This window comes from Furipterus horrens, unplaced genomic scaffold (assembly GCF_987537825.1).
Source record: "Furipterus horrens unplaced genomic scaffold, mFurHor1.1.pri manual_scaffold_8, whole genome shotgun sequence".
NCBI classification, from domain to species: Eukaryota; Metazoa; Chordata; class Mammalia; order Chiroptera; family Furipteridae; genus Furipterus; species Furipterus horrens.
In genome coordinates this window covers 82,608,708-82,633,130 of record NW_028327178.1, presented here as the reverse complement: position 1 = coordinate 82,633,130, position 24,423 = coordinate 82,608,708, and the positions used below count along the sequence as shown (strand labels likewise).

General features: G+C 35.1%; 1 protein-coding gene across 1 annotated transcript in view; it reads left to right on the top strand.

Moving 5' to 3' along the window:
• PLCB1 (phospholipase C beta 1) overlaps positions 1 to 24,423 on the top strand; it is a 637,895-nt gene that overhangs the window by 506,334 nt on the left and 107,138 nt on the right. The window contains exons 15-23 of the mRNA XM_090286059.1: positions 3,831 to 3,898; positions 5,754 to 5,850; positions 8,075 to 8,159; positions 9,789 to 9,913; positions 13,585 to 13,739; positions 16,941 to 17,105; positions 18,691 to 18,790; positions 19,635 to 19,739; positions 20,693 to 20,802. Coding sequence (XP_090142185.1) covers positions 3,831 to 3,898; positions 5,754 to 5,850; positions 8,075 to 8,159; positions 9,789 to 9,913; positions 13,585 to 13,739; positions 16,941 to 17,105; positions 18,691 to 18,790; positions 19,635 to 19,739; positions 20,693 to 20,802 — 1,010 coding nt within the window. The remainder of the gene's footprint in view (positions 1 to 3,830; positions 3,899 to 5,753; positions 5,851 to 8,074; positions 8,160 to 9,788; positions 9,914 to 13,584; positions 13,740 to 16,940; positions 17,106 to 18,690; positions 18,791 to 19,634; positions 19,740 to 20,692; positions 20,803 to 24,423) is intronic.

Sequence of the window (24,423 nt, the reverse complement as noted above, 5' to 3'; positions counted from 1 at the left end):
AAGACTGGGCATAATATGTTCACTGAATGCATTCTCACTGATTATGCTGAAGAGTTCTGGGCAATTCAATGTATCCATATTTTAAAGAGCTCTATTAAAATATGAAATGGTAAAGTTACCTGAATTATCTATTACAGCTACTAGGTAATGCTTAACATTAATAATTTTCCTTTTAGATTTAATTTGAAGTAGATTTCTGTGGTTTGTAAAAGAATTCTAAGTGATTCCTCATGTTCTTGGAATTATTTGTGATATTTAGTCTAACTTATTTTCGAAGTTTAGTCAAAAGAATCTCAGCAATCCGAAAAGTGCATTATAAAGATCTTATGATTGGAGGGTGGATACACAGAGGAAACTTTAAGCTTGAATCTACAAAGTTCTTCAGTGAAAAGTTTAACTGACAGTGGAACAGTCACTTCGGAAAATAGTTTGGCCATATCGACAAAAGCTGAATATATGCAGCCCCTGTGCCCCAGGAAATTCTATTCCTAATCCTAGGTATATACCCAAGAGAAATGCACATAAATGTTTGCCAAGAGACAGGTACAAGCATTGTTTAAATCAGCACTATTCAGAGTAGCCACAAACTGAAAGCCAACCAAATGCTCACTAACAGAGAAATAAATCATGGTACATACACATCATGGAATAATATGCAGCAATTATGATCCACAACTGCCCACAATAATATAGATAAATCTCAGAAACATAATGTTGAACAAAAGAAGCCAAAATTTTAAAAAGGTACTGTGTGATTCCATTTATGTAAAGTACAAAATCAGGCACTAACCTATGTCATTAGAAGTTAGGAAATGGTTACCATTGGTGAGGGAGTGACTGGGAGGAACCAAGGGACTTCTGGAGACTGGTTATATTTTGTTTCTTGATCTGAGTACTGGTTACTAAGGCTGGTTGAGTTGGTCAAAATTCATTGCACTGAACACATATTGTATCTATACTTCTCTGTATACCTATCATATGGCATTTAAAAGATTTAAAAATAATTTTTAAAAATTAAAATATAAACTCTATGGCAATCAGGAAAAAAAAAGTTGGCTGAGGCTCTGATTTATTTTTTCTTCTATTTTTCTATGCCAATTGTCCATTCCTTTTGTTTAAAAAGCCTTATCAACAGACATTATATAATTCAAATCCTTATTGATAGACATTATATAATTCTTTGAAAGGTTTTTTGGGGGAGGGGGTAGTTCTTCTATGTGTATTTCAAACTATTACACAATTCTCTTTTTTCAAAAATAACTCCTCTTCCTCAGTAAGAATGTTCTTTTTGAACTTTTGGGACGAATATCATCACCAGGCTGCCTATTTCCTAGCACAGTCCTATCCCGGGAATGCTAGCAAGCAAGCTGAGGCTTCCTTTGCTTGGGGGGCCTTGGCCGACCATCTGCCTTTCCCGTCCCCTGCTCTCTGCCTCCTGTGAACTGGACGCAAACACAAATAACGATTCTTACAGGCACGGAACATTATTGCCTAATACAGAGAAAGAGCAGCAATCTGTTCCTAATTCAGTAGATTCCCCCAAAACTAGCCACAGTGTCTGTTGAGCAATCTTTATTTATTTCAGTGGAAAACGTTGGACATTTTAATATGTAGGTAGGCCTCTGAATAAAGCACACTAATAATTTACCATTTGGTGTGTAGATGTTTTCGGTATTGGGGAACTCAAGTGATTTGAAAAACATGAAATGGTTCTTATTTCAAAGCTAATTTACTGCTCATGGCCCCAGTTGGCCGGGTGCCTCTTCCAGGTTTCAGCACTTTGCCAGTGCACTTATCTTTAAAAACTAGGGTGGAATAACATTTCTTTTCATGATTCAATAAGCTTCCTCCGAAGTCCCTCTAAAAACTTATAATGGAGAAGTCAGGTCCCTGATCATAGAGCAAAAGAAGACTCCCCCCCCGCCCCCCCCCGCCCCCCGCCTCCCATATAACCAAAGAATGCCCGATTGAGAATTTGGCATGACTGATGTAACGTTGTATCCCACGTAGTACTGTGCAGAAGGCTCTCTGAAACAACTCTTTAAATTACTTGACGAAAAGAATTCCCTCCTAATTAAAAAAAAAAAAAAAATTACTTGGGGCAAGAACTTGGAGCAACAAATCTGATTATATTTAAAACAGTGTCAACCTCCTAAAAAGAATGTCCTTAATAGAATATGTTTTCTGTCTAAAATATAATGGATTTACCTTACTAACTAACAAGATCAGCATCACAAAGTGATTGTATGTGGCTTTCTTTAATAAATAAGCCATAAATAATTACCCTTGTTGATGCCAAAATTCTTTTTCCTCTAAAGATATTTCATGAATACTTTGCTCACTGCTGTCATTCAGTAATCGATTCAACTTCATCAGCCAAATGAAAACAGTTCTAAACTTCTTGGAAGACAGTACTGTGGGCACTGTCATTTATACAGGCTGAGTAGCGTGGCTAACTTTCAGAGGGCACGAGGGACAGGTGTTTGCCAGTGCAAGTTGCCTCATTGTTGAGCCAATATTGCCATCTACTGGGATCATCATGCTGTTGCATGATGTCAACCCTGAAAGTGGTCACAGGAACCAATTTAGAACTACATAATCCCCCCGTGAGCTCTGTAAGTTCTGAACCACATCCTGGGAGCTTTGCACATAGATGTGCTCAATGATCAGAGAGCCTAGCTCTAAATCCTTAAGTTCAGCACTACTCTCTGCATTTTTAAGCATGTGCAACAAAACATCAGCACTTTTTGGGTTACCAATCCTGCATCTACTAGCCCAACTGTTTGGCCTGGACACTCCCACCAACTCCACCATTGTAATGACAGAATGGTACACATTGCTTCTGTAAAGTGACACCTTTCGGAGAGTTAGTAGCAGTTTCATGAGTGTTCTTTGAAGTGAACAAGAAGATCTGAACCTCTTGATTTGGATGGGGCTTTCTGGGTGAAGTGAATAGGGAATCATTTCCAGAGGTCACCTCAGCTTGCTTACAGGCAAAGCACTGGTGAGAATATTTCACCTAACAGAATGATCCACCCAATGTTCAGAGAGAAAAAGGACCCATTGAAACAACAATATACTGGCTAAATGTGAAGCAGAATTATGTCTCACTGAGTTCAGTTCCTATGATGCATAATGATTTTAAGTATTTACTTATCATATCCAACCCTTTTAAACAGCATTTCACCATTTGCCAAGATACTATATGTACATCATTTAGACAAGAATGTATTCATTACGTAAGCCTGCAGGCAAATCGTAGGATGCAGTTGGTACCTTAGAGTTGTAGTGTGGTCAGGTGTGCGACCACAGCCCCACCTGCACCCGCTCACAGCCTCTTCCTTGACTTCTGTGAGGTTTCTATGGCCTTGGAAAGGTAACTGCAAGGTCACTGAGCACAAGCAAAGCACCACATTGAAGAGTCAGGGTTGAAAAAAAGAGGAAACAATGGAAAGTGGTAGTTTATCTGCTTTAGGATGATACAGATCCTTAAAGAGAATGCATACATCAAAGCAGGATACATGTGCCACAGAAAACTAACTGTGTATGATACCATATGTTTTTTTTAAATAAAGGTTAAAATGTTAAGCATTTTTATAGAATTTATGAGTTTCAAATGAGATTTACAAATCAGATTTAGCAAAAAATTATATACATATATTTAAAATTTAGTATGATTCTCATGATTAATAAAATTTAAATATCCAAAAGAATAATTTTTTAAAAACCGTGGAAGGCCAATTTCCAAAGAAATTTTTGGTGATGTACATGGTATGTGTGCTTCAAACCTGTAAATGTTTATTTCATGATCTGTTGTTAAAATTTGACAGGGGAAGCTGATACAGAGAGTGACGACGATGACGATGATGACGACTGTAAAAAGTCTTCAATGGATGAGGTAGGTGTCAAGGGCTTATCTCTGTTCACAGAGGCATCCCGCTGATCTGCCAGTCAAGTCAGCTGCCTGTGAACATAGTCCATGGTCCTCTTCTGCCATCTAGTGGTGAAAACGTCACAGTTCACTTTAAAACTTTTTCATTTCCCCTTTTGAGAATGAAGAGGCCAACTTGGATCCTTAATAAGCAGGGTATTGAAAAAGTTCGCTGTACTAAACAATGTTATTGAGATTTCCCCTCCATCAAATTGGGTATCTAGAGGGTGAGTTCAAAATTTATGACATCCAACTCTCTGCTTCAGTTTTTCAGACAATTAAATGGATTGCTCAATGGTCCAAACTTCAGTAAGAAATGCGGGTTGGAGAAATATTCAAAAATATGATATTCATTCCATTCTTATATTTTGGAATCACTAGAGATACCTATTGCTATAAGTTCAAACATCCCAAGTAACTTCATGAATTCAGATATATTAATTACACAGAATCTAGAAGTGAATCAGAGCTGGATGAATTGGAGTTCTGGTTAAAAAAAAGAAACTATACTGAATCTGTCTTAGTATTTTTATCTTTGCAAATCAGTTAAGGATAAGTAACAACTAGTAAGCTGTTCCTACCTGATATTCTTCCTCTATAGTTATTTAATGTAGTGTAATTTTTTTATTATGTTTCCCTACTAAATTGCAACTTAATGTCCTAGAGGAAAATGGTTACAATGTCTAGTAAAGTATTTCTGCCTGTGAATTATTTTAATTTTTTATGAAATCTTATAAGCAATTTTTGATCATTTAAAAACTGTCTTACTAATTAGATGATCCATTTCCAAATGAGTATTTCCCAGTTAACATTTAACCTAAATATTGCTACAAGAGTTTTCAAAAGAAACCTCATCTCCAAGTTTTCTCTGATCTAAAAATGGGAGAGAATATTAGATCAATCTATAGAAGTCTGTCCATGCCAATACTGCAGTATCCCTTTTCTCTTTGTTAAAAACTATATCAAAGTAATATGCGATATCTAAAAATAGTTAAAGTAACATGATGCTTTACTATATCTAAAACACTGTTCTGAGCTCTTTCCCATAAATGAACTCATTTAATAATCACAAAGACACTTATGTTATAGGAACTGATTTTATCCTAATTTTAATGAGTAAACTGAGGCACAGAATAGTTAAATAGCTTGCCCAAGATTGCACAGCCTCTAAGTGGTAGGCTTGAGATTTCAAATCAGGCAGTCCAGCTCTAGAATCTGAGCTGCTGACCCCTGCCCTGTACTGTACTGCTTGCCTAATAGGTTCACAGGGACCAAGAAGAGAGGGGAGGAGGAGTGTTTATATAGAGAAAAACAATAGTTGTTTTCCCACCCCAACCCACTTCCACAGGAAACTTTCTTAAAAATGAATTCAGTTCATCTGGGGGTTACCGACATACTAATTTCCTCATTGTACAGTGAGTTCTTGATTTATTAACTTCAGACATCATCTATGGCCGTCCTGCTGTGGCAGATGAGAGGTAGCTCAGTGCTTCTCAAACTTCCATGTGCATTTGAATCACTGTTGTAAAATACAGATTCTGATTTGCTGCATGTCTAAGGACCTCCTTGGGAGGCTAATGCTGCTGGTACAATGAGAGCACCCCCAACCCCATGTAAGTCTCCCTGCTTCACTCCATTCTTAGGTAACAGGAAGCTTTGCCTTGTCTTTCTCCCAGAATGAATTTTCTATTGGTAATAATCATCTTCAGAAGAGGAGGGATTATTTTCTGCACTCCAGGGTCATGAGATCATTGCCCTGGGAAAAGAACCCTGGATAATAAATTGTTGATTCTGGGAATGTTCTTTTTATTCCTGTTTCTAGGGGACTGCTGGGAGTGAGGCCATGGCCACGGAAGAGATGTCCAATCTGGTGAACTATATCCAGCCGGTCAAGTTTGAGTCATTTGAAATTTCAAAAAGTAAGTTTTCCTGAAGAAAAACTCCTAATGTAACATATAGTAAGTGTATTTTAAACAGAAGGTAATTAGACAAAAAATATCCCTAATGGAACCATTATGCTGTGCTGATGAGATCGTTAATATATGCATGGGTTGACTATATAGTTAATATATAAAAATAAGTAAATGTTTTATATATATGTGTGTGTGTGTGTGTGTGTGTGTGTGTATATACATCGTAATAACCATATGAGAAAATTTTCTATGATGTTACCCAAAATACTTACTATGGCTATGGATGTTAGGCCAAGATACAGTTAACTGAGTGTTTTATGTTTGTTTTTTTGTTTGCAACAATGCAGTGGACTCCATCCATTGTATAAGTGACAGTGTTGAGATAAATTATCTATAGCCACCCCAGAAGGGAAGCAGCCAGCGGCTGGTCAGCCGTGATAACTAGAAATAGAACCAAATCAACCAATTTACCCACAGTTTATTTGTCCAGCCTGTTTTATATATTTAGGAGAACATATGGTCAGCCTCATATCACTTTGTGTTTTTCCTTTATTCAAGTACCTATCCATTATGGATGTAAAGAAAAAATATCATCTTTTCTCCATCTAAAGAAAAGAGTCCTTTTATGAAATTGCCCTTCATAGTTGCATAAAATGTAAGATGCTATCAGGTTAAAAGATCTTTGGGACTTTTTAGCTGCTTATAAACTCGTGCTCTTTAAAACAATTTTTGCTTAAATACAGCAGCCTCTTATAAAGGATAGTTTTACAGATATATCAAAATCTAAGCTTCTACTTAACACACAGGTATAATTTATATAATTTTGTCCAAAGAGTCTTAATTTAGTGGTATATGATATCTATATCTCTACAATAAAGAATTTAATTTCCACTACAGCTTATATATAAATATTTCAATATTTTCTTTGCTGTTACAATTACCGATGCTCCTTACCACAAGTTATCCAATTTGAAATGTCCTAAAATAGTTCTTTATATAACTAATTTTCACTGGCTGTAAAATAAGTTTTTCTAATTCGTAAGTCAAAGGCTTCTAGACAAGTAACCACATTGAGAAGGAGCTGATATACTTAAGTCCTTCAGAACCCGATAACAAGAGCATCAGCCAAAGATTTACAAACAAGTAATTTCTCCTTGTGTTTTATATTATTTTATCGCTTTAAAAAAACAATACCGCACATAGTTTACAAAGCACCTATTAAATGGACTTAATTTCAATGAGCAGTCATGGTTAAATAGTCATATGAAAGTAGACTGGGTGAACATAAGGAAGAGAAGTAAGAGTTTACCTCACAGGTGACTAAACTAGGGGAGCTGAGGAGATGGGTAAAGGAATCTGGGAAGTATTGGGGAAAAGAGTGAGGCCCTCAGGGTGGAAAGTGGGCATCAAAGAGGGAAAAATGCCTCAGAGGGAACTCAGTTCTAAAAGCTGAGTGCTGTCTAACCTCTCTGTGACCCTTGTCTCAATACTGTATGTAAGTTTGATTTTTAGTTGGGAGGAAGACAGAGAAGCTGCTTGGTCCTTAGCCTCTCCAAACTAAGATAGCTTTGTTTTGGTTCTCTCACTCTTAATTGGAAGCTTGGATTTCACTTTCAAAGTGTTGCTCTGTGTTCAAGAATACCCAGACCTCTAGGACATTCAACTCCCAACCTTGTTATCTAATCTGAAAATGAGGCCATTAGACTGGGAAATTTCCCAGGATCCTTTAGCTTTGAAATACCGTAATTCTCCTGTCACATTAGTTGTGTATACAGACTGAGGTGAGGCGGTGACAGTGTGGGTCTAAAAGAGGGAGCCTTTAGCGAACATGCCCAAAGTCTCTTTTGTTCATTGCAGCAATGGCCCCCAAGAAATCAATCTGAATGGATTTTTAACAAAATATTTCCACGGGGCCTGTGGTCTTTGGACAAAACAGCTGTCATTGCCACGCTACCCATGACTAAAACTAATTTCCCCACCTAATGCCACCATGTCTCTTGACTTGTGCAACTATAGGCACATCTGAAGGTAGTAAATACTAGGAAAGACAGCTAACAAGACTCAACTTTTGTAGCCAATAAATAGTTCCCTGAAATATATGTGCATAAAAGTTACACTGAAAATTAACCTCCTTAAATTCACTGAACGTTTGCCTACTTCTTATATGTTCTAATTTAAAATGCTGAATTTTATTTCTTACTCTTCTTTATTGTTGTTGTCATTAACTCAGAAAGAAACAGAAGTTTTGAAATGTCTTCCTTCGTGGAAACCAAAGGACTTGAGCAACTGACGAAATCTCCGGTGGAATTTGTAGAGTATCCTTGATTTGACGAGTGTTGATTGAGTTGGCACACTGAAGTTGTGTGCGACTTAATTTCTGTTTTTTTGTTTATATATATATATATATATATATATATATATATATATATATACATATAATTTTATTCTATTGTTGTTCAATTACAGTTGTCCTAAATGATGCATGAAATGGCTTAAGTCTGTCACGTGGTCATGATAAATAGTTTCAGGTTCATGTGCACTACTGAGTAGGGGTAGCCTGGCATATGGAAATGAGAACTTGCCTTGGAGTAAAATATTTCAAGATTATTTTCTTACCCTCAAGCTCTTTGTTCTTTGTCAATTTGCTTAATCTTCCTGAAGTCTCTCATTTGTAGAATAGAAGTAATAATACCAGCTTTGCAGTTCACTGTTAGGGTTAGGGACAAGATGTGTAAAGTGTGTGTGTATACAAGATATAGTACATGTAATATGCATGTATATATATGTGTGTGTATATATCTTGGCATCTTGCATCCTTGGACATGTAATAGATGTTCAGTGAAAAGATGTGGAAATAATGATGTGAGAATATTAGTATATATTACTAATAATGGCTTTGTTGATACTTCTGACAACAAAAGCTTTTCATTATTATCCATGAACCAAAATAAAATAAAATAGGTCTTTAAATATTTTTCATAAAATTAATACTAAATATTCCAAAGAGCTCTAGTTCATGAAGCTAGTTCTAGAAATTTTTTGGAATCACCTTTAAAACTCACCAACAGGAGAGAGAACAAATGTAAACTCCATAAATTATGATCATTAGCATTCATGAAGTACTGTCTATGTGATTAACCTTTCATTACATGTCTTACTTTATTTAATCCTTACAATAGCCCTACAATATAGGGATTGTTCAATCTGTTTTATGGATGAGGAAACTGAGGCACATAAAAGTGAAATAACTTGCCGTAGATCATATATATAACTAGCAATTTCCAGAATTAAGATTCGGAACTCCCTTTGGTTCAATACCCAAGCTTGAGCTCAGAAACAACTAACCTCTACCTAACTTTATAATAGGAATCGTCTATTTTAAACACATAGTGGTTGTGCAATAACTAAAAGCTTCTCAGGGTGGAAAACGGATGACAGTAGGATTCAAAATATAAAACAAGGTCAAAACCTTCAATGCTATATTTACCTTGTTATTAATCATCAGAAGTACCACAGTCTTGACAAATGGGATTCCCAGAGAAGGCTGAGAAAATGAGCAGAGCATTTCAAAAATATCCATGCAGTTCATGTTATCTGCTTCTGCCAAACACAGTTACCATCCTTCACATGGTTGGCATCCTTGAGCTTCCTGTGCATCTTGAATCATTAAGCCTGTGCTTAATAATCTTCAAAAATTATATTGACTTTGACTCAACCATTTTTGCTACCTGTTAGTTTCACCAACAGGTATGCTATACTTATGTTATAAAATAACTTAGTCTGTTTGTTCAGCAGGGTTTTTCCATATTTCACCCACCAGCCCAATGAGATGATCGATATTTAGATTATTTCCCCAGTGGAGGAAGATGGAAGGTGGCTTCTCAGTTAATATTATTGGCTAATTATTTTTATAATTGTATTCACTACTTAACATGATGGTCCAGATATAACAAAATGCAGCTTAGCAGGATCTATCCAAAAGGAACACGTGTAGACTCATCTAACTACATGCCTCAGCTATTCTGGAATGCAGGTTGTCAGATGGTTGCCCTTAATTTCCAAACAGTGGGTAAGTAGCACAGTTCATGCTCATTTCTGTTGCCATAAAGCCACATTTCCAAGAGTCCAAAACCCATTCCCAAGGAGAAAAAATTGCCAGATTTGAGTGAAACAAATAAAAGCGAATTTCAGTAAAGGAAATACCAATGCAAAACAGTATATTTTGAAAATTGAGAAATTATCTTCAGTAGTTTATAAACAAGTCTTTATTTCTACTGGTTTTGTATTATTTTAAAAAATATTTAAATGTATTGATGGGGGCGTGGAGGGAGAGAGAGATCAACTTGTTGCTCCACTTATTTATGCATTCATTGGTTGATTCCTGTATGTCCCCTGACCCAGAATCAAAGCCACAACCTTGGTGTATTGGGATGATGCTCTAACCAGCTGATGTACCTGGCCAGGGCTGCATTATTTTCAAACAAAAATTTTTATACTGTTCAAAGTGATATGTATCTATTATAGAAAATTTGGAAAATTAAAACATGTATAAAAAGAGAATAAAACTTTCAGGAATGCTACCACTCAGGGTTTAGTTTGGCTTTCTAATCTGTAAGGTTTTTGGCTATGTACATACATGCTTTTTCACTTAATTCCATATATGTATAAGTGCTATACAGAAACATGAATTTTATTATCTGTATATTAAGCACATTTCACAATTCACTAAAACCCATTTCCTATCACAGAATATTAGAGAATTTTTCTACTATAAATAAAGCTCTGAGAACAGTCGTGAATATAAATTGCCAAGTCTATCTCCTAATGTTCTTTTGGAAAAGTTCCTAAAACAGAATTACCCTGTAAAAAGATGTAAAAGTTTTAAGAATGTTTTGCAAAATGCCAACTCATTTATCAAAATATGTTGCACCAGATTTCTTCTTTGTCAACAACGTGGATGGGAAGTGTTTCTGTTCATTTGAGATTTTGGTTAACTATTATCATCAAATAATAATAAGTCAATTTCAGACAAAGTATTATCATTTCACTGTTGTTTTAATTCTATTTCTTTGATTATTGTTGAGATTAAGCATTTTAAGTATGTGGATTTAGAATTATTTATGTTTCTGCATTTATGAATGTTTTGATTTTTATATTTCTGCTTTTATGAGTTACCCATTCAGGCCTATTGTCAATTTTCCTATTCTTTTATAACAGCACTTTTTATATAAAGAGCATGTTTTCTTATTTTGTGAAGCAGAGATCAGATTGGTTAATATTTTCTTTTATGCAGTCTTGGATTACTTTTATGATTACAGGCTTCCCCACCCAGGATCAGGTTCATATTTACTCCTATTTCTTTTGTTTTTTTTAATTTGTAATTTTACCCTTTCATCTATCTAAAATTTAATTTTGCTATATAATCTCAGTAAGATATCAGTCCTTTTTTATACTGACTGAAATTAGCTTAATAGTTTCAGCCTTTTATACTGTTTTTAGCTTGAGTCCATTTTTTTCAATTTATTTATTTTTTTCATTAATAAATTTGCTTTCTGGAACCAATAACTCACTTTTATTATTGTAGTGTTTAATAAATGGTCCAATACCTAGAAGTGGAAAGTCTCCTTCATGGCTAATAATTTTCATTTCTTTTCTTGCCATTGCCAGTAGGTTTCCTGTTTCAAATGAATTTAGCTTAATTGTTATCATGTTTCTCTTTCCTTCCATTAAATTTATATTAGTTTATTTGTCATTATGTGTTCTTCTCCCTCACTGAAGAAAAATAGATTTGATTAAATCACATTAAATTTATAATTTCAGCTCTAGCTTCTTTAGATGAAATCTCTTTTTTAACATTATATTTTTAACAGATTGTTTCTGGATATTAATATTTGTATGTTTATTTTATAAATACATTTGGTTTATAAATGATAATCTTCCCAAGCCTTTATAGTTGTATATTTTGCCAGTAGATTCTATTGGGTTTTTCAGATACACAATCACAAAAATTTAATCATATATACTTCCCCCACTTCTTAGAACTTTGGACTAAATAATATTAAATAATAGTATGAAGAGTTGGCTCCTTTCCCTTCATCCTGAAACTAATGGGAATTTTGCTGTGTAGTACCACTGAGTAAATGTTGCCTTTGACTTTGAGACAGATATTTTTTCACACGTTAAAGGAGAATACACTTATACTAATGACTAGAAGTATATTAGGAACTTATGTTAAATGTTATTAAATGTCTCTGACTTCTTTTAGGATGATTATATGTTCATTTACATTTTTGTGAAAACATGTGATAAATTATATTAATAGATCCTAATAGTTAATTATCCTTGTGTTCCTGTGATAAATTCTACTTATTTGTTGTGTATTAGTTTTAAAAACATATGATTTGTGCCCTGACCAAGTGGCTCAGTTGCTTGGAGCTTCATCCCCTACACCAAAAGTTTGTGGGTTTGATTCCATATCAGGGTACATACCTAGCTTGCAGGTTCAATCCCCAGTTGGGGTGTGTAAGGGAGGAAAGTCATTGATGTCCCTCTTTCTCTCCCCCCCAATCTCTCTCTTTCCCCCTCTTTACCCCCCTTTTTCTCTCTCTAAAATCAATAAACATATTCCCAGGTAAGGATAAAAAATAAAATAAAAAAATATTATGATTTGTTAGTGTAATACTTTAGTCTTTTGGAGTTAATTATTTCAAATCCATAATTTTCTTTTTTTTTAACTTTGTCCAATTTTAGTATGACAGTTACAATAGCTTAATAACATGTGGGATAAAATTTTACTTATATTCCCTGCTCTAAAAGTGACTTGTTTCATAAAACTTTGAAATATGTCTACCATCACCTCTTTACTGTCCACCTCAATAGAGATGAGTTGCGACTTAGATAATCTGGAATAAATGACAGCTTCTCAGATTTCTTATGACTTTAAAATGTGTATCTTTTTTTAACCCTAGTAATTGTAAATTAGTATGGACCTTCATTTCACGCATCGCCTTAGAAAACTTTGACCAGTAATCTTTGTCCATTAGAAATGAGTCAATGTGTAATTAGATATTAGTAGTAAATAATCAAAGAAATGAAAATTTTTTAAAGGAAAACTCTTTCCTACAAATTAAAAAAGAAAAATTGTAGCATCCACTTTTGGTGAGGTGTGGGGAAATCCATCCTTAGAAACAAATTAGACATTTAAAGTGGTTTAAGCTTTCTGAAGGGCATTTTAGTAAGGTTTATCTAAAAGCGTTTCCAAACTGCATATCTCTTGACCCAGAAATTCCACTGTTAAGAATAACATTAATGATATCTTCAAAGATTTCATCACAATGATATCCATCCAAACATTATACATAATGGTGACAATTTAGAAAAGACTCACCAATTTTCCCAGAAGGGGACCTGGATTAATACATTTATTCAAATGTATCTATTCAAAATAATTTTATACTGCTGGTAAATTAAAACAGATAAATATTTAATGAGATGTACAAATTGTATGTTCAAAATATATTTGAAGTAGAAAAACAGAATGTACCCCAACCTGCAGGTAGTGGCTTATCTCTGGATTTGCAGATTACAGCTCAATATTTTTTTCTTATATGTTTCCTAAATTTCTATAATGAATAAATATTTATTTTTAAAAAGGGACCAAAAGTGGACTATAAAACAGTCTTTCTTTTTTTGCTGCAAAGATAATTAGAATAACAGTAAGGTTTGTGTTTTGATATGCAGACCTGGCTATGCAGATTAACATGGGGATGTATGAATACAATGGGAAGAGTGGCTACAGATTAAAGCCAGAGTTTATGAGGAGACCTGACAAGCATTTTGATCCATTCACTGAAGGCATCGTAGACGGGATAGTGGCCAACACTTTATCTGTTAAGGTATGTACACCTCTATTATAAATGGTCCCCAACAGAAGTCTTTAACATTACTTATTTTGCATAAACAAAGTAGCTTAGTCATTAAAAATGTAGCTGCTAACAAAGTCTCAACTTTCCTCATATATTTTTTTAAGAACTGAATCAGAATTAGCAATTTTCAGAAGCTACATGCATGAGATAAAGGTTTAACGGGATAAAAACTAGGCTCTAAATCAATAAAAAAAAGTTGGTGGCCAACCCATTCTTTTGGTGTAAATACTCCAACAGTGAAATTTACCACAAAAATTAGTGTCCTATTTTGGAAAAATCTTCTTGTCTTTATCTCTCCATTAGTTCTAGAAAATTATCAATACTGAACAAAATTAGAGGAAAAAAGTATTCTCAATAAATTGTCAAATAGTGAATAAAAGCTCTGAACTTAGCATAGCATAGATTTGAAAATCTATTGGAATATTCATGGATTTAAAACACATATTAAATTAAAAATTGGTTTATTAAACATTCATCTGACACTAAAAAATTAATTATAAATGATTTCTGCTGTCTTTGAAATTGATGTTATAGCAGATAAAATTTTTTAGCTGTGAGAAAATATTTTTAATACCATGACTGGGAAATCATTTTTATTAAAAATTAATTTTAACTTATTTCTGCTGTCTCTTTGAAATTGATGTTACAGCAGATAACTTTTTTTTAGCTATGAGAAAATATTTTTAATACCATGAATGGGAAATCATTTTTATAAAGAGTTTTTTTACATGAATTCTATAAGCCCTTGGTTGTTTTAGCTAAACTTTATTTTCTTTTTTAAAGTTGTGTTTATTTTCTGTTTTACTGGATAAATATTAACTAAGAAACCTTTTTATTGGATATAAATTCAATTTTCCGATTAACCCTAAACCAAAGTCATATGAAAAACTATATTTAAAAAGGCTCTATAACAGTTTCACTAATTTATGTCTACCCTAAGCTTGTTGAACCCATTTTTACTTTAAAGTTTGTCATGTTAGCCCTTGCTGGTGTAGTTCAGTGGATTGAGCCTCGGCCTGTGAACTGAAGTGTTGCCACTTTGATTCCCAGTCAGGGCACATGCCTGGGTTTGGGGCCAGGTCCCTGGTTGGAAGCACGCAAGAGGCAACCAATCTCTCACACAACAATGTTTCTCCCCCGCTCTGTCTCCTTTCCTTCTCCTCTTTCTAAAAATAAATAATTAAATAAAATCTAAAATAAATAAATAATGTTTGTCACTTTATACCAAAGATTCAAAATAAAATTTCAGTGATGGCTCTCACAATTATTTCTTTTGAAATCATTCTGCAGCATATATCTGAGGAGTGGAGTTGGTAGAATAGAGCTTCAAGATTATATTTATTTTAGGAAATTGTTTTCCACAAAGGATGCATAATTTCTGTCATTTGATTAAATAAACTCTTAAGCATCACACACTGATAAAATGTTATTTTTAAAATCTTTTTCAATAGTTGTTATAGTTGGATAAAACTAATGTTTTATCTTTGCTGACTGCACATGTTGGTTTGCCTATCTATGCTTTTGGGAAAATTCTGTTGTGATAGTGTAAATGATTATAAAACAATGACATAGAGACAGGAAAGTAAGTTGAGGGGATACAGTTGAGTCCCAGAAAAATATAAACTGCTGCCTGAGTCCAGAATGGAGACTGTTCTAGAGTTGTCAGTGTCCCGTGAACGGAGGACCCTGCCGCAGCAGAGTCCTGCTTTGAACCTTCCCGCTAGGGCCAGGGTGAGGCTCAGATCTATCTGGCGGTGCCTGTGTTTTGACCCTGTGACATAGACTTTATAGTGCCAGAGTGGACTTGCGAGCTCAAATGGTGTGCCACGATCATCTTTCACTGATGAGAGCATGAGGTTAGTGCCACTGTTTTGGTTAAGGACGTGTGCTTTGATCACTCATCACAAACACACAAAATCACTGGTGCATTCGAATTTCCATGTGACTCACATAACTTGGAAGTTTCAAAGATGTAAAATGTCTGTTAAGTAATTTCCATGTAGAACCTCAAATTAAACAAAAGAGATTGTTGTTAGCAGCTTTCATGTCCTCAGGCCAAAGAAAACATTCAGGAGAAATTAGTTGTCCCAGGACAAGTTCAGACAACCTCTGCCTCATGGCTTTCTATCTAAAGTGTTTGGAATTTTTGATCACATCAGTATGTAGCTGACTTTGGCCTCACTTGACCACTGATGGCTATTCCCAAGCTGCCGCTGTGTTCAATTTCTGACCCAGTCATAACCTTGGAAATTCTGTTCCCTTTCACTGACTTGAGAGTTCAGAAGGCTCTTGGGAAGCAGGTGGCTTTGTCAGCCAGACAAACCAGACTCGCCAGGCTTGCCCCATTAGCACGTGCTCCCTCTCTGGCATTAAAGCAGAGGACACCTTTACTTATGACCCTGAGGGTCACTCAGATTTTGAAAATTGGGTGAGAACAAGAGGCAGATATTGGAGACATTTTATGAATATGTAATTTTTCAATCTCTTTTAACTCCACAATATCTGATCATTTGACACCTAGGCGAAGGATAACCGCTGTTGTGGGGATGGCTAACCAGCTGAGGTTAGGAGTGATGACAAACTGGGCTTGGTGGCTTTGAGTCGATATTTGTTGGCTTTGGTTTTCAATTATCATTGTGGCTTTTTATTTAAAATGTAACAACTTTGAGAACTGGGATAGCATGGCATTACAAACACTCCTTCAAGTTAAATTTTGTGAGCCACAGGAAATTTTTTTTAAATAGTAGAGTTTCTACTTATGTTTTAAATTTGTACTCTTAAATTACCTTTTAATTTTATTTATAATTATGCTAAAAAGAGAATTTTTCTCCTGTAACATTTTTAAGTATTAGGAAAACCTTTATACTCAGTTGGCTCTCAAGACCAATCTTTCATTTGATAGATGTATCTGAAGTACAGAAGGCAAAAATCTCATCAAATTTTTGATGCTTGTTCATTTATTTCTGCCTATTTAACTTTGTCTATTGACTCCTTCTAACCCCATTGTTTTCAGTGTTCCTCTACTAATTCTTTAGCCAAAGAGACATTGTATTTGTACTCTTGCTTGTACTTATTGCTCCACATTCACCATCAGCATTTGCACCTCCCTAAAGCATTTTCTCACCTCATTGTTATTCATTCATCAAGAGTTCCTTTTTTATTATTTTCTAGATTATTTCCGGTCAGTTTCTTTCTGATAAGAAAGTAGGGACTTATGTGGAAGTGGATATGTTTGGTTTGCCTGTGGACACAAGGAGGAAAGCACTTAAGACCAAGACATCACAAGGAAATGCTGTAAATCCTGTCTGGGAAGAAGAGCCTATTGTATTCAAAAAGGTTGGTCTTATGTCCTTGACAGGACATGTAACTGCATATTCTAGGTGTTTTACACTGAGAAAAAAATAAAAGAATTTATTATTGCTTAATTTTGGAATTTACACATTAATAAAACAATAGCACTTTCAAAACTATCTTGAAAACTAGTCAAGATCTCTGTAAATTACTTGTTTGGAATTTCAGAAGTATATTATAAATCAATTCTAATATACCTCATTTGGAAGGTCAGAATAATATATAAATCTAACCCATATCCTCTTATAATACAAGTGATAAATTATTTCATTATGACTCAAATGAAGTAGAGTGGCAAGTAAGGTATAATATGGTAGTGGAGAGAAAAAAAGAATATTAATATTAATATTCCTTAAAAAAAGAATATTACGTTCCCTAGAATCTCTAACCACTGGCAGCTGGTCATTCTATATTGTCTGGGTTCTGTCTGACTGAGTTAAAACAGTCCACATTCAAGAAGAAGGGCCTTCTCTCTGCCTTCACCAAAAAAGCAAATCTTTTTCACACATTCTTATCACACAAAGGAAGACTTTCGTGTGATAAATTTTCTTACCATACCCTTTGCTTTTATTTGGCCAAAGTATCTACAAAGAAAGTCTTCTGCAAAGAGAATGTCTGCATTAAAGATCACTGTGCCCTAGTGTTTTTATGTTATTGGATTTAATATAAACACCTCCCTCATAGAGTTATTGTAAGTATTCCCTAATATACTGAAAACATTTAGAAAATGTCTGGCACATTGAAAATAGTCAATAAATGTTGGTTTGCTCTTGTTAGCAAAAGTACATTTTTAAGGATACAATTGGTTTAATGCTCTTGACATAGAATTTAACTGAGTACTCCACATGTTTTAATATTGAGGGGAAAAGTGAGCAATTACCTGGTGCCTCATTTGGGAATTTACAAATTTATAAAGCAATCTCATTTTGAAAGCTGTTCTGAAAGTTAATTTCTTTGTGTTTTTTGTTTTGAAAATATACAAGTAATTTGCTTTGAAAATATAGTAGCACCTGGCTGCTGTGGCTCAGTGGATTGAGCATCGGCCTGTGAGCCAAGTGTCACTGGTTCGATTCCCAGTCAGGGCACATGACTAGGTTGCAAGTCAGGCCCCCAGTTGGGGGCGCAAGTGAGAGGCAACCACACAGTGATGTTTCTCTTCCTCTCTCCTTTCCCCTCTCTCTAAAAATAAATAAATAAACAAATTATTTTTTTAAAAAAAGAAAATATAGTAGCAAATGCTCAAACAATGTTAAGACCATCAACTCTTTATATTTAAACATAGAACTTTTGTCATGTCCACATTGAGAATATTCATGTCAAAAGTAAATGGTCTGTGTGTTGAACAAATTCCTCATTAGGAGAAGGTGATGAAACATAGATAAAGCAGTATCTCTGCTAACTCTTCTCCTTGAACATCTAAATTATAGAAAAACAATGTAACTTTTTATCAATTTGCTAAGTAGAAGCTTCTAGTTGGGTTTGGAAAAGCAGGACTCATATGAATATCTTTCTAATTCTTTTTTGGAGTGGCTTCTTCTTGTAATAACATGCATCCTTAATGTCTCTATAGGTGGTTCTTCCTTCACTGGCCTGTCTGAGAATAGCAGTTTATGAAGAAGGAGGTAAATTTATTGGTCACAGGATCTTGCCAGTGCAAGCAATTCGGCCAGGTATGGATAGATAGTATGGTAAGAAACTATATCAGAATTGTAAAGAAAATTATCACTGTGTTGCATGATTATTAAAGAATGATTTAGGAAGCTACAGGCCACTTTGGTATTTTTTTTTCTATAACAAGGGCTCTAAGATTATTTAAACTTGGCAGTTTCATGCCTTTGTGACATGCTACGGTATATGAATCAACTCTTGCCACAATGATTGTGTATAATAATTATGTACAACAAACGATCTGAAAACTCAATAGCTTATCACAAGTATACGTCTTCAGACTCACAGGTCTATGGCATGGCAGGGTTTGCCTGGGCTCAGGCGTGTAGCTGTGCTTCAGGCTGTGGTCCAGGTGAGAACTGTTACATATGTCCTCACTGGGGGGCCCAGGCTGATGGGGCAATGTGCGCCCAGTATGGGCTTCTCCAGGCAGCTCACTGGGGCGCATAAAACAAGACCGACTGTGCGAGTGCATTCTGAGCCTCTGCTTGCACATCGCTAAGGTCTTATTGTCCAGAACAGAGCGTATGGCTACACCCCAAGTGAAGAAATCATGTACGCAGGACAAATTTGGACCAATAACTCAATCTATGTCATGCTTTTGAGTTCTCTTTTGTGAGGAAAAATACAGTTGAAAAGAAAAAATCAGGGTCAACATTGTTTTCCTGTCTGATGAGGAAAATAATACCTTATCACTCAAACCCATGTGATTAAAATGAGAAAAAAGTGAACTGTTTGTCATCCAAAGTCACCTAAAATAAACACTTCTATCACATAGCTGTTCCTGTATTCTAACTGACATTGTGAAGAGAGTGTGTGATACACAATATTATTGTCACCCTCCAGGCTATCACTACATCTGCCTTCGGAATGAGAGGAACCAACCTCTGATGATGCCAGCTCTCTTTGTCTACATAGAGGTTAAAGACTATGTCCCAGATACATATGCAGGTAAACAGCCTCACTCAAACAGACATTTCCATCTGGGGTCATCCATGTATTTGTGAAAACAAAGGCAAGAGACTCTGGTCCCAGAATCACCTCTTATTTTATATAACTGTTTAGAAGGTAAATTGCTCAAGCCTTTAAGAATAAGTTTTAATTTAATTTAGTTCAAGTCCCAATAAAGTATTGAGCATATTTATCCATGGGCCCAACACTTTCTAACCCATGCTACCTGGTACTACAGCAATCTGTATAGATCTGTGTAATTAGTTTGCCTTGAGCCAGTCTTAGAACCCTGATTCTTTTCATTCATGGAATCCTAAGTTTAGAGAGGTAAATTTATGATGATGTCACCATGAATAATATATTTAAATGCTTATGGTGCTAAGTGATCTGGGTGTAATATACTAAAAAGTGGTGGAGACTATGGCAATCCTGGAGTCCATGCACCATTCAAAGATGGCAGCCAACATGCTAGACAGTGTCGTATGCTAATGAAGCACATATTGCCAAACCTTTGCGTTGTTTCAACAGTCTGTAAGACAGGTCTTTTATGTGAAGTGTCTCCATTTATAAAACACCATTTGGACCAAATAGGACAAGTGTGGGGCCATTGCTGGAATGGATGGAACCCTCAAAAAGAAACTGAAGAATAGGAGTATTGAGACATTCTGATTTGGAGCCTGTCAAGTTTGGCTCTCAGAGTTGACCTCCTTTGACTGCTGTCTTCCTGAGGTTTCAGCAAAGGGTCTTGACTCTTGTCCATTTTGAAAATGTTGGATGAATGAGAAGGTAGTTATGCTGATAGATGGAAGAATAAAAAATAAATGATGAATTGGTGGATGGATGGGTGGGTGAATAGATGGATAATGAATTAACAGATGGATGAATGCGTGGATGGATGATGGGTAATAAATACCTCCAGGGTCTTTGATCTAAAATGTCTCTTTCCTACTTAGATGTGATTGAAGCTTTGTCAAATCCAATTCGATATGTGAATCTGATGGAGCAGAGAGCTAAGCAACTGGCTGCTTTGACAATGGAAGATGAAGAAGAGGTAAAGAAAGAGGTGAGAGGGTGTTCTGATCTTCTGTATAGCGTTAAGCATGATTTCCGCACCTAGTTGCTGGCTTTGCCTATGTGACATCACACCTCAGGAGAAGAAAATAGCATGTTGGAAAAACATTTTGATGGAGTTCAGCATCATTCCACAAAACAACCAGATGACTGACTGAGTTTTTCATATTTCATTCTCTTCTGGTATTCTGTGGTCACCACCAGCATCTTATTTTTTGACCACATGAAACATCTTGCTGTTTCAGGTGAAAATATCTAGGTGATTTCATGTTGATTAAAGGTGATTAAGGCACTTAGAAAAGAAGATGATTAACAAGTCACTTAGTATTTTTCTTTGTCTTTAAAGTGCAGGATTTTCAAAGTGCTTTTTTGATTTCTTACAATACATAAAGTACAGTATTTAAAAGAATACCTGGTGTGTAGTATGAGCCATAAGCTTTTTACTATTATTATTACATTGTATATTTATGTATTAAATATATATATTCTCAGAATAGTTGGTATATTATTTTAATTACACATCACAATGCAAAGAATAATTAAGGAAGGGTCTAGAAATATTAGAAGTGAAGTTTTAAAATATAAAGCATCTATGTAGACTGGCACTCATTTGTTTCTTTTTAAATGAAATATTATCAAATAATCATTGGAGATGACCCCAATATTTAAAATAGTGATAAAATTAGCTATTTTCATATTTTATTTGAATAGTCACAAGATAAGTTCAGGGAAAAAAGATAATAAAAATTAATATCAGTATGGTGGAAAAAATCTTGAAAATTGTGTGAATAAACTATAATAACAGGTTCATTTAAGTAGATATTATTTACTAATATCCCTCTTTTTATAAACAAAAACAGATTTATTATCCAAAAATTTAAAAATAAAAATAAGAGAAGAAAGCCTTAAAGATATCACCTGTAATTCAAACACCCAGGCCATCCAGCAATAACACTGTAAATATAGAGTACATATATAGCTAGTCTTTTTATACACAATTATACCTCCTCATAATGTGGGATAATATTCACAATCTGTGTTTTATTTTCACTTAATGCAAATATTTTCCATGTTATTAAATATTCTTCTATGACACGACTTTTAATGACTTCATGGTCTCTGTCAGGTAGTGTTACCATGATTTATACTTCCAATCCCCCATCTTGTGTATTTGAAATGCTTCACTACTTTAAGCAGATCTTCCGTGAACATCCTATAAATATTTTAGCACATCTATGATTATTTCCTTGGTGTTTGTATAGAATTTTAGAAATTTTTTATCTAAGATATTGAGTTAATTGAATATAAGAAAAATGAAATGAAAGGAAAATACTTCACATGAGAGTAGCATTTTCCAGGCTCTTATTTACAGTGTAGGCATCACACCCCATAGGACCAATAGATAAATCACCCTCTGTGATGAAATTTCAAGTTAGACTGAAAAGTTTTATAAATAATGCTTTTTGTGGTATGCAATAAATGGAGTTATAGGGAAATTTTACGCTGCCAGAAAATTATGCCTAATGGTTGACCTAAGTATACTTCCCAAGTTACTTGTGCCTCTGACATTTGTGCTTACCATCTGCAGAGGGGAAATAAACATCACAAAAGACCCTTAGGACCCCTGCTTCAATTTTGAGGGGTTAGTCTAAGCCGTCCCTGCTTGTACAGAACCCATTGAAAGAGGTGTCTTTTCATGCTCCAAGTGGATACTGTTGGTGCCCCGCCCACATCTCCTTCGCAGGGCTACTGCAGCAGCGGGCTGCCAGCCACTGACAGCGCCAGACTCCTTCGGAGGGCTGGCCTTGGCCGATAGGAGCCACCTTCTCTGGGGATGCCTGGAAAGTTATTCCTAGAAGGGGGTGACTCATATCCAGAGACTGAAAGATCAGGGAGAATAACAGCTCATGTCCCTTACTGTTGGGTGGGCAAGTTCTGTGCTGCAATTCACATTTGCAAGCCCCCATCAGATCAGGCTGAGGCTAGACTCCAGCTAAGACCATATTTTGACATGTTTTCTCTCGCCGTTGTACCCTGCTTTCCTCATTTCCCTACTGTTTTCCCTTGAGGGTATTCTCTCAAGAAATCATGTACTCAAGAATCCCCACGTGCAATTCTCCTTATAGGGAACACAGCAATGCTAAATAGCTTCTGTTTATAATTAAATTAAAAAATGAGGGCCCTTTCCGAATTTTTCATTTGGGAACTAGAATTTAATGTCTGACAATAGTTACATCTTTAATTCTGCTGGTTCTTCAGAGATAATAGTGCTTTTTTCTTAACAATGACCTTTGAAAAGATTAACTAAGACTAAAGAATTCAATGGATTTCTTGCTTTGCTCATAGAGGCATCAATATGAAACTAGAACTCTCCTTAGAAATCCACCAGAAACTCTGAAACTCTTTTCTATCTTCTTTAGCTTCTACCCTATTGAATAAAATTTAATTCAAGGTAAAGATAATTTTTGTAGATATAAATAAATTACTACTAATAGCATTTTTCTCCAATTAGAAAAGAGGAATCTTTATTTATCAACTAGATGTATTTTATTTTCTAAGAAATAGAAGTTTGAATGAAGCGGTTTCAAGTAAAATTACATGTATTGTCACTGTTTAGAAACAATACTTTGTACATCTTCAACTTACACCTATTTGTTAGCCAGGTTCTCCAAGGAGTAAGCTGGCACTTGAAGAGAACTTTTCAAAACACGGGCAATTTCAGCCTTTGTAGTGCGGCAATCGAGGGAAAGGTCTTATAATGGAACATTTTGCTGACGGTGCCCCAGAGAGACCATTTCTCTAATAATGATTGCAAAAAAAATGTCACTGTAAGGAACGGAGACCTAGGGCTTTCGAGATTGCCGGGACCCTTTCACACTGCTGCCCTCTCAAAGCCTTATCTTTGCAACAGACATCATATATCAAAAAGCTATTTGGGGACAATACAACACTAATAGATAAAAAATCACAGAAGTAGAATTTTAGGTCAACTTTATTTTTGTTTCTCCTCTATAAAATGGTGATCAGAAAGGATTTTCAGTAATGTATAATGGTGGTTACACTTAGAGAAAATTTGAACCTTTTCAGTTTTAGAAGTAATTTAAAGACATTAAATCAGATAGATTCCATATGGTCGAACAGAAAAAAATTTTTTTTTCCTTTGAAATATCTAAACCCATAACTGACCTCATTTTTGAAACTCAAGAAAAAAAATCATTTTCCCTTAGCATGTAGTGCTAGGAAAGAAGAGTCATTTCACACCTTTGAACACCAGGGTGCCCTTTCTCTTGTCTGGCAGTAATGTAAGTTTATTTGAATGAGGCCACTGAAAATAAGTAGCTGTGGTTTTCTCGGAAGAAAATTCTATCTAGGACATGGCAGGCACTGGAGACACTATTTTAGCAGCAAAGACTTTTTTAGTAGAATCCTTTTATCTTGTAGTTGTAAAGGTCATTTCTACTTGAAAATTAAAGACTTTGTTGGGCTGCAAAGTAAGTCCCACATTAGTAATAGTCTAATAAGTTATCATCTTAAGAGTAATTTTCAAACCAAATAAATAGGAAAATTAAAAATTCCTCCATGCTTTGGACAATAGATATTTATTTTATATTAT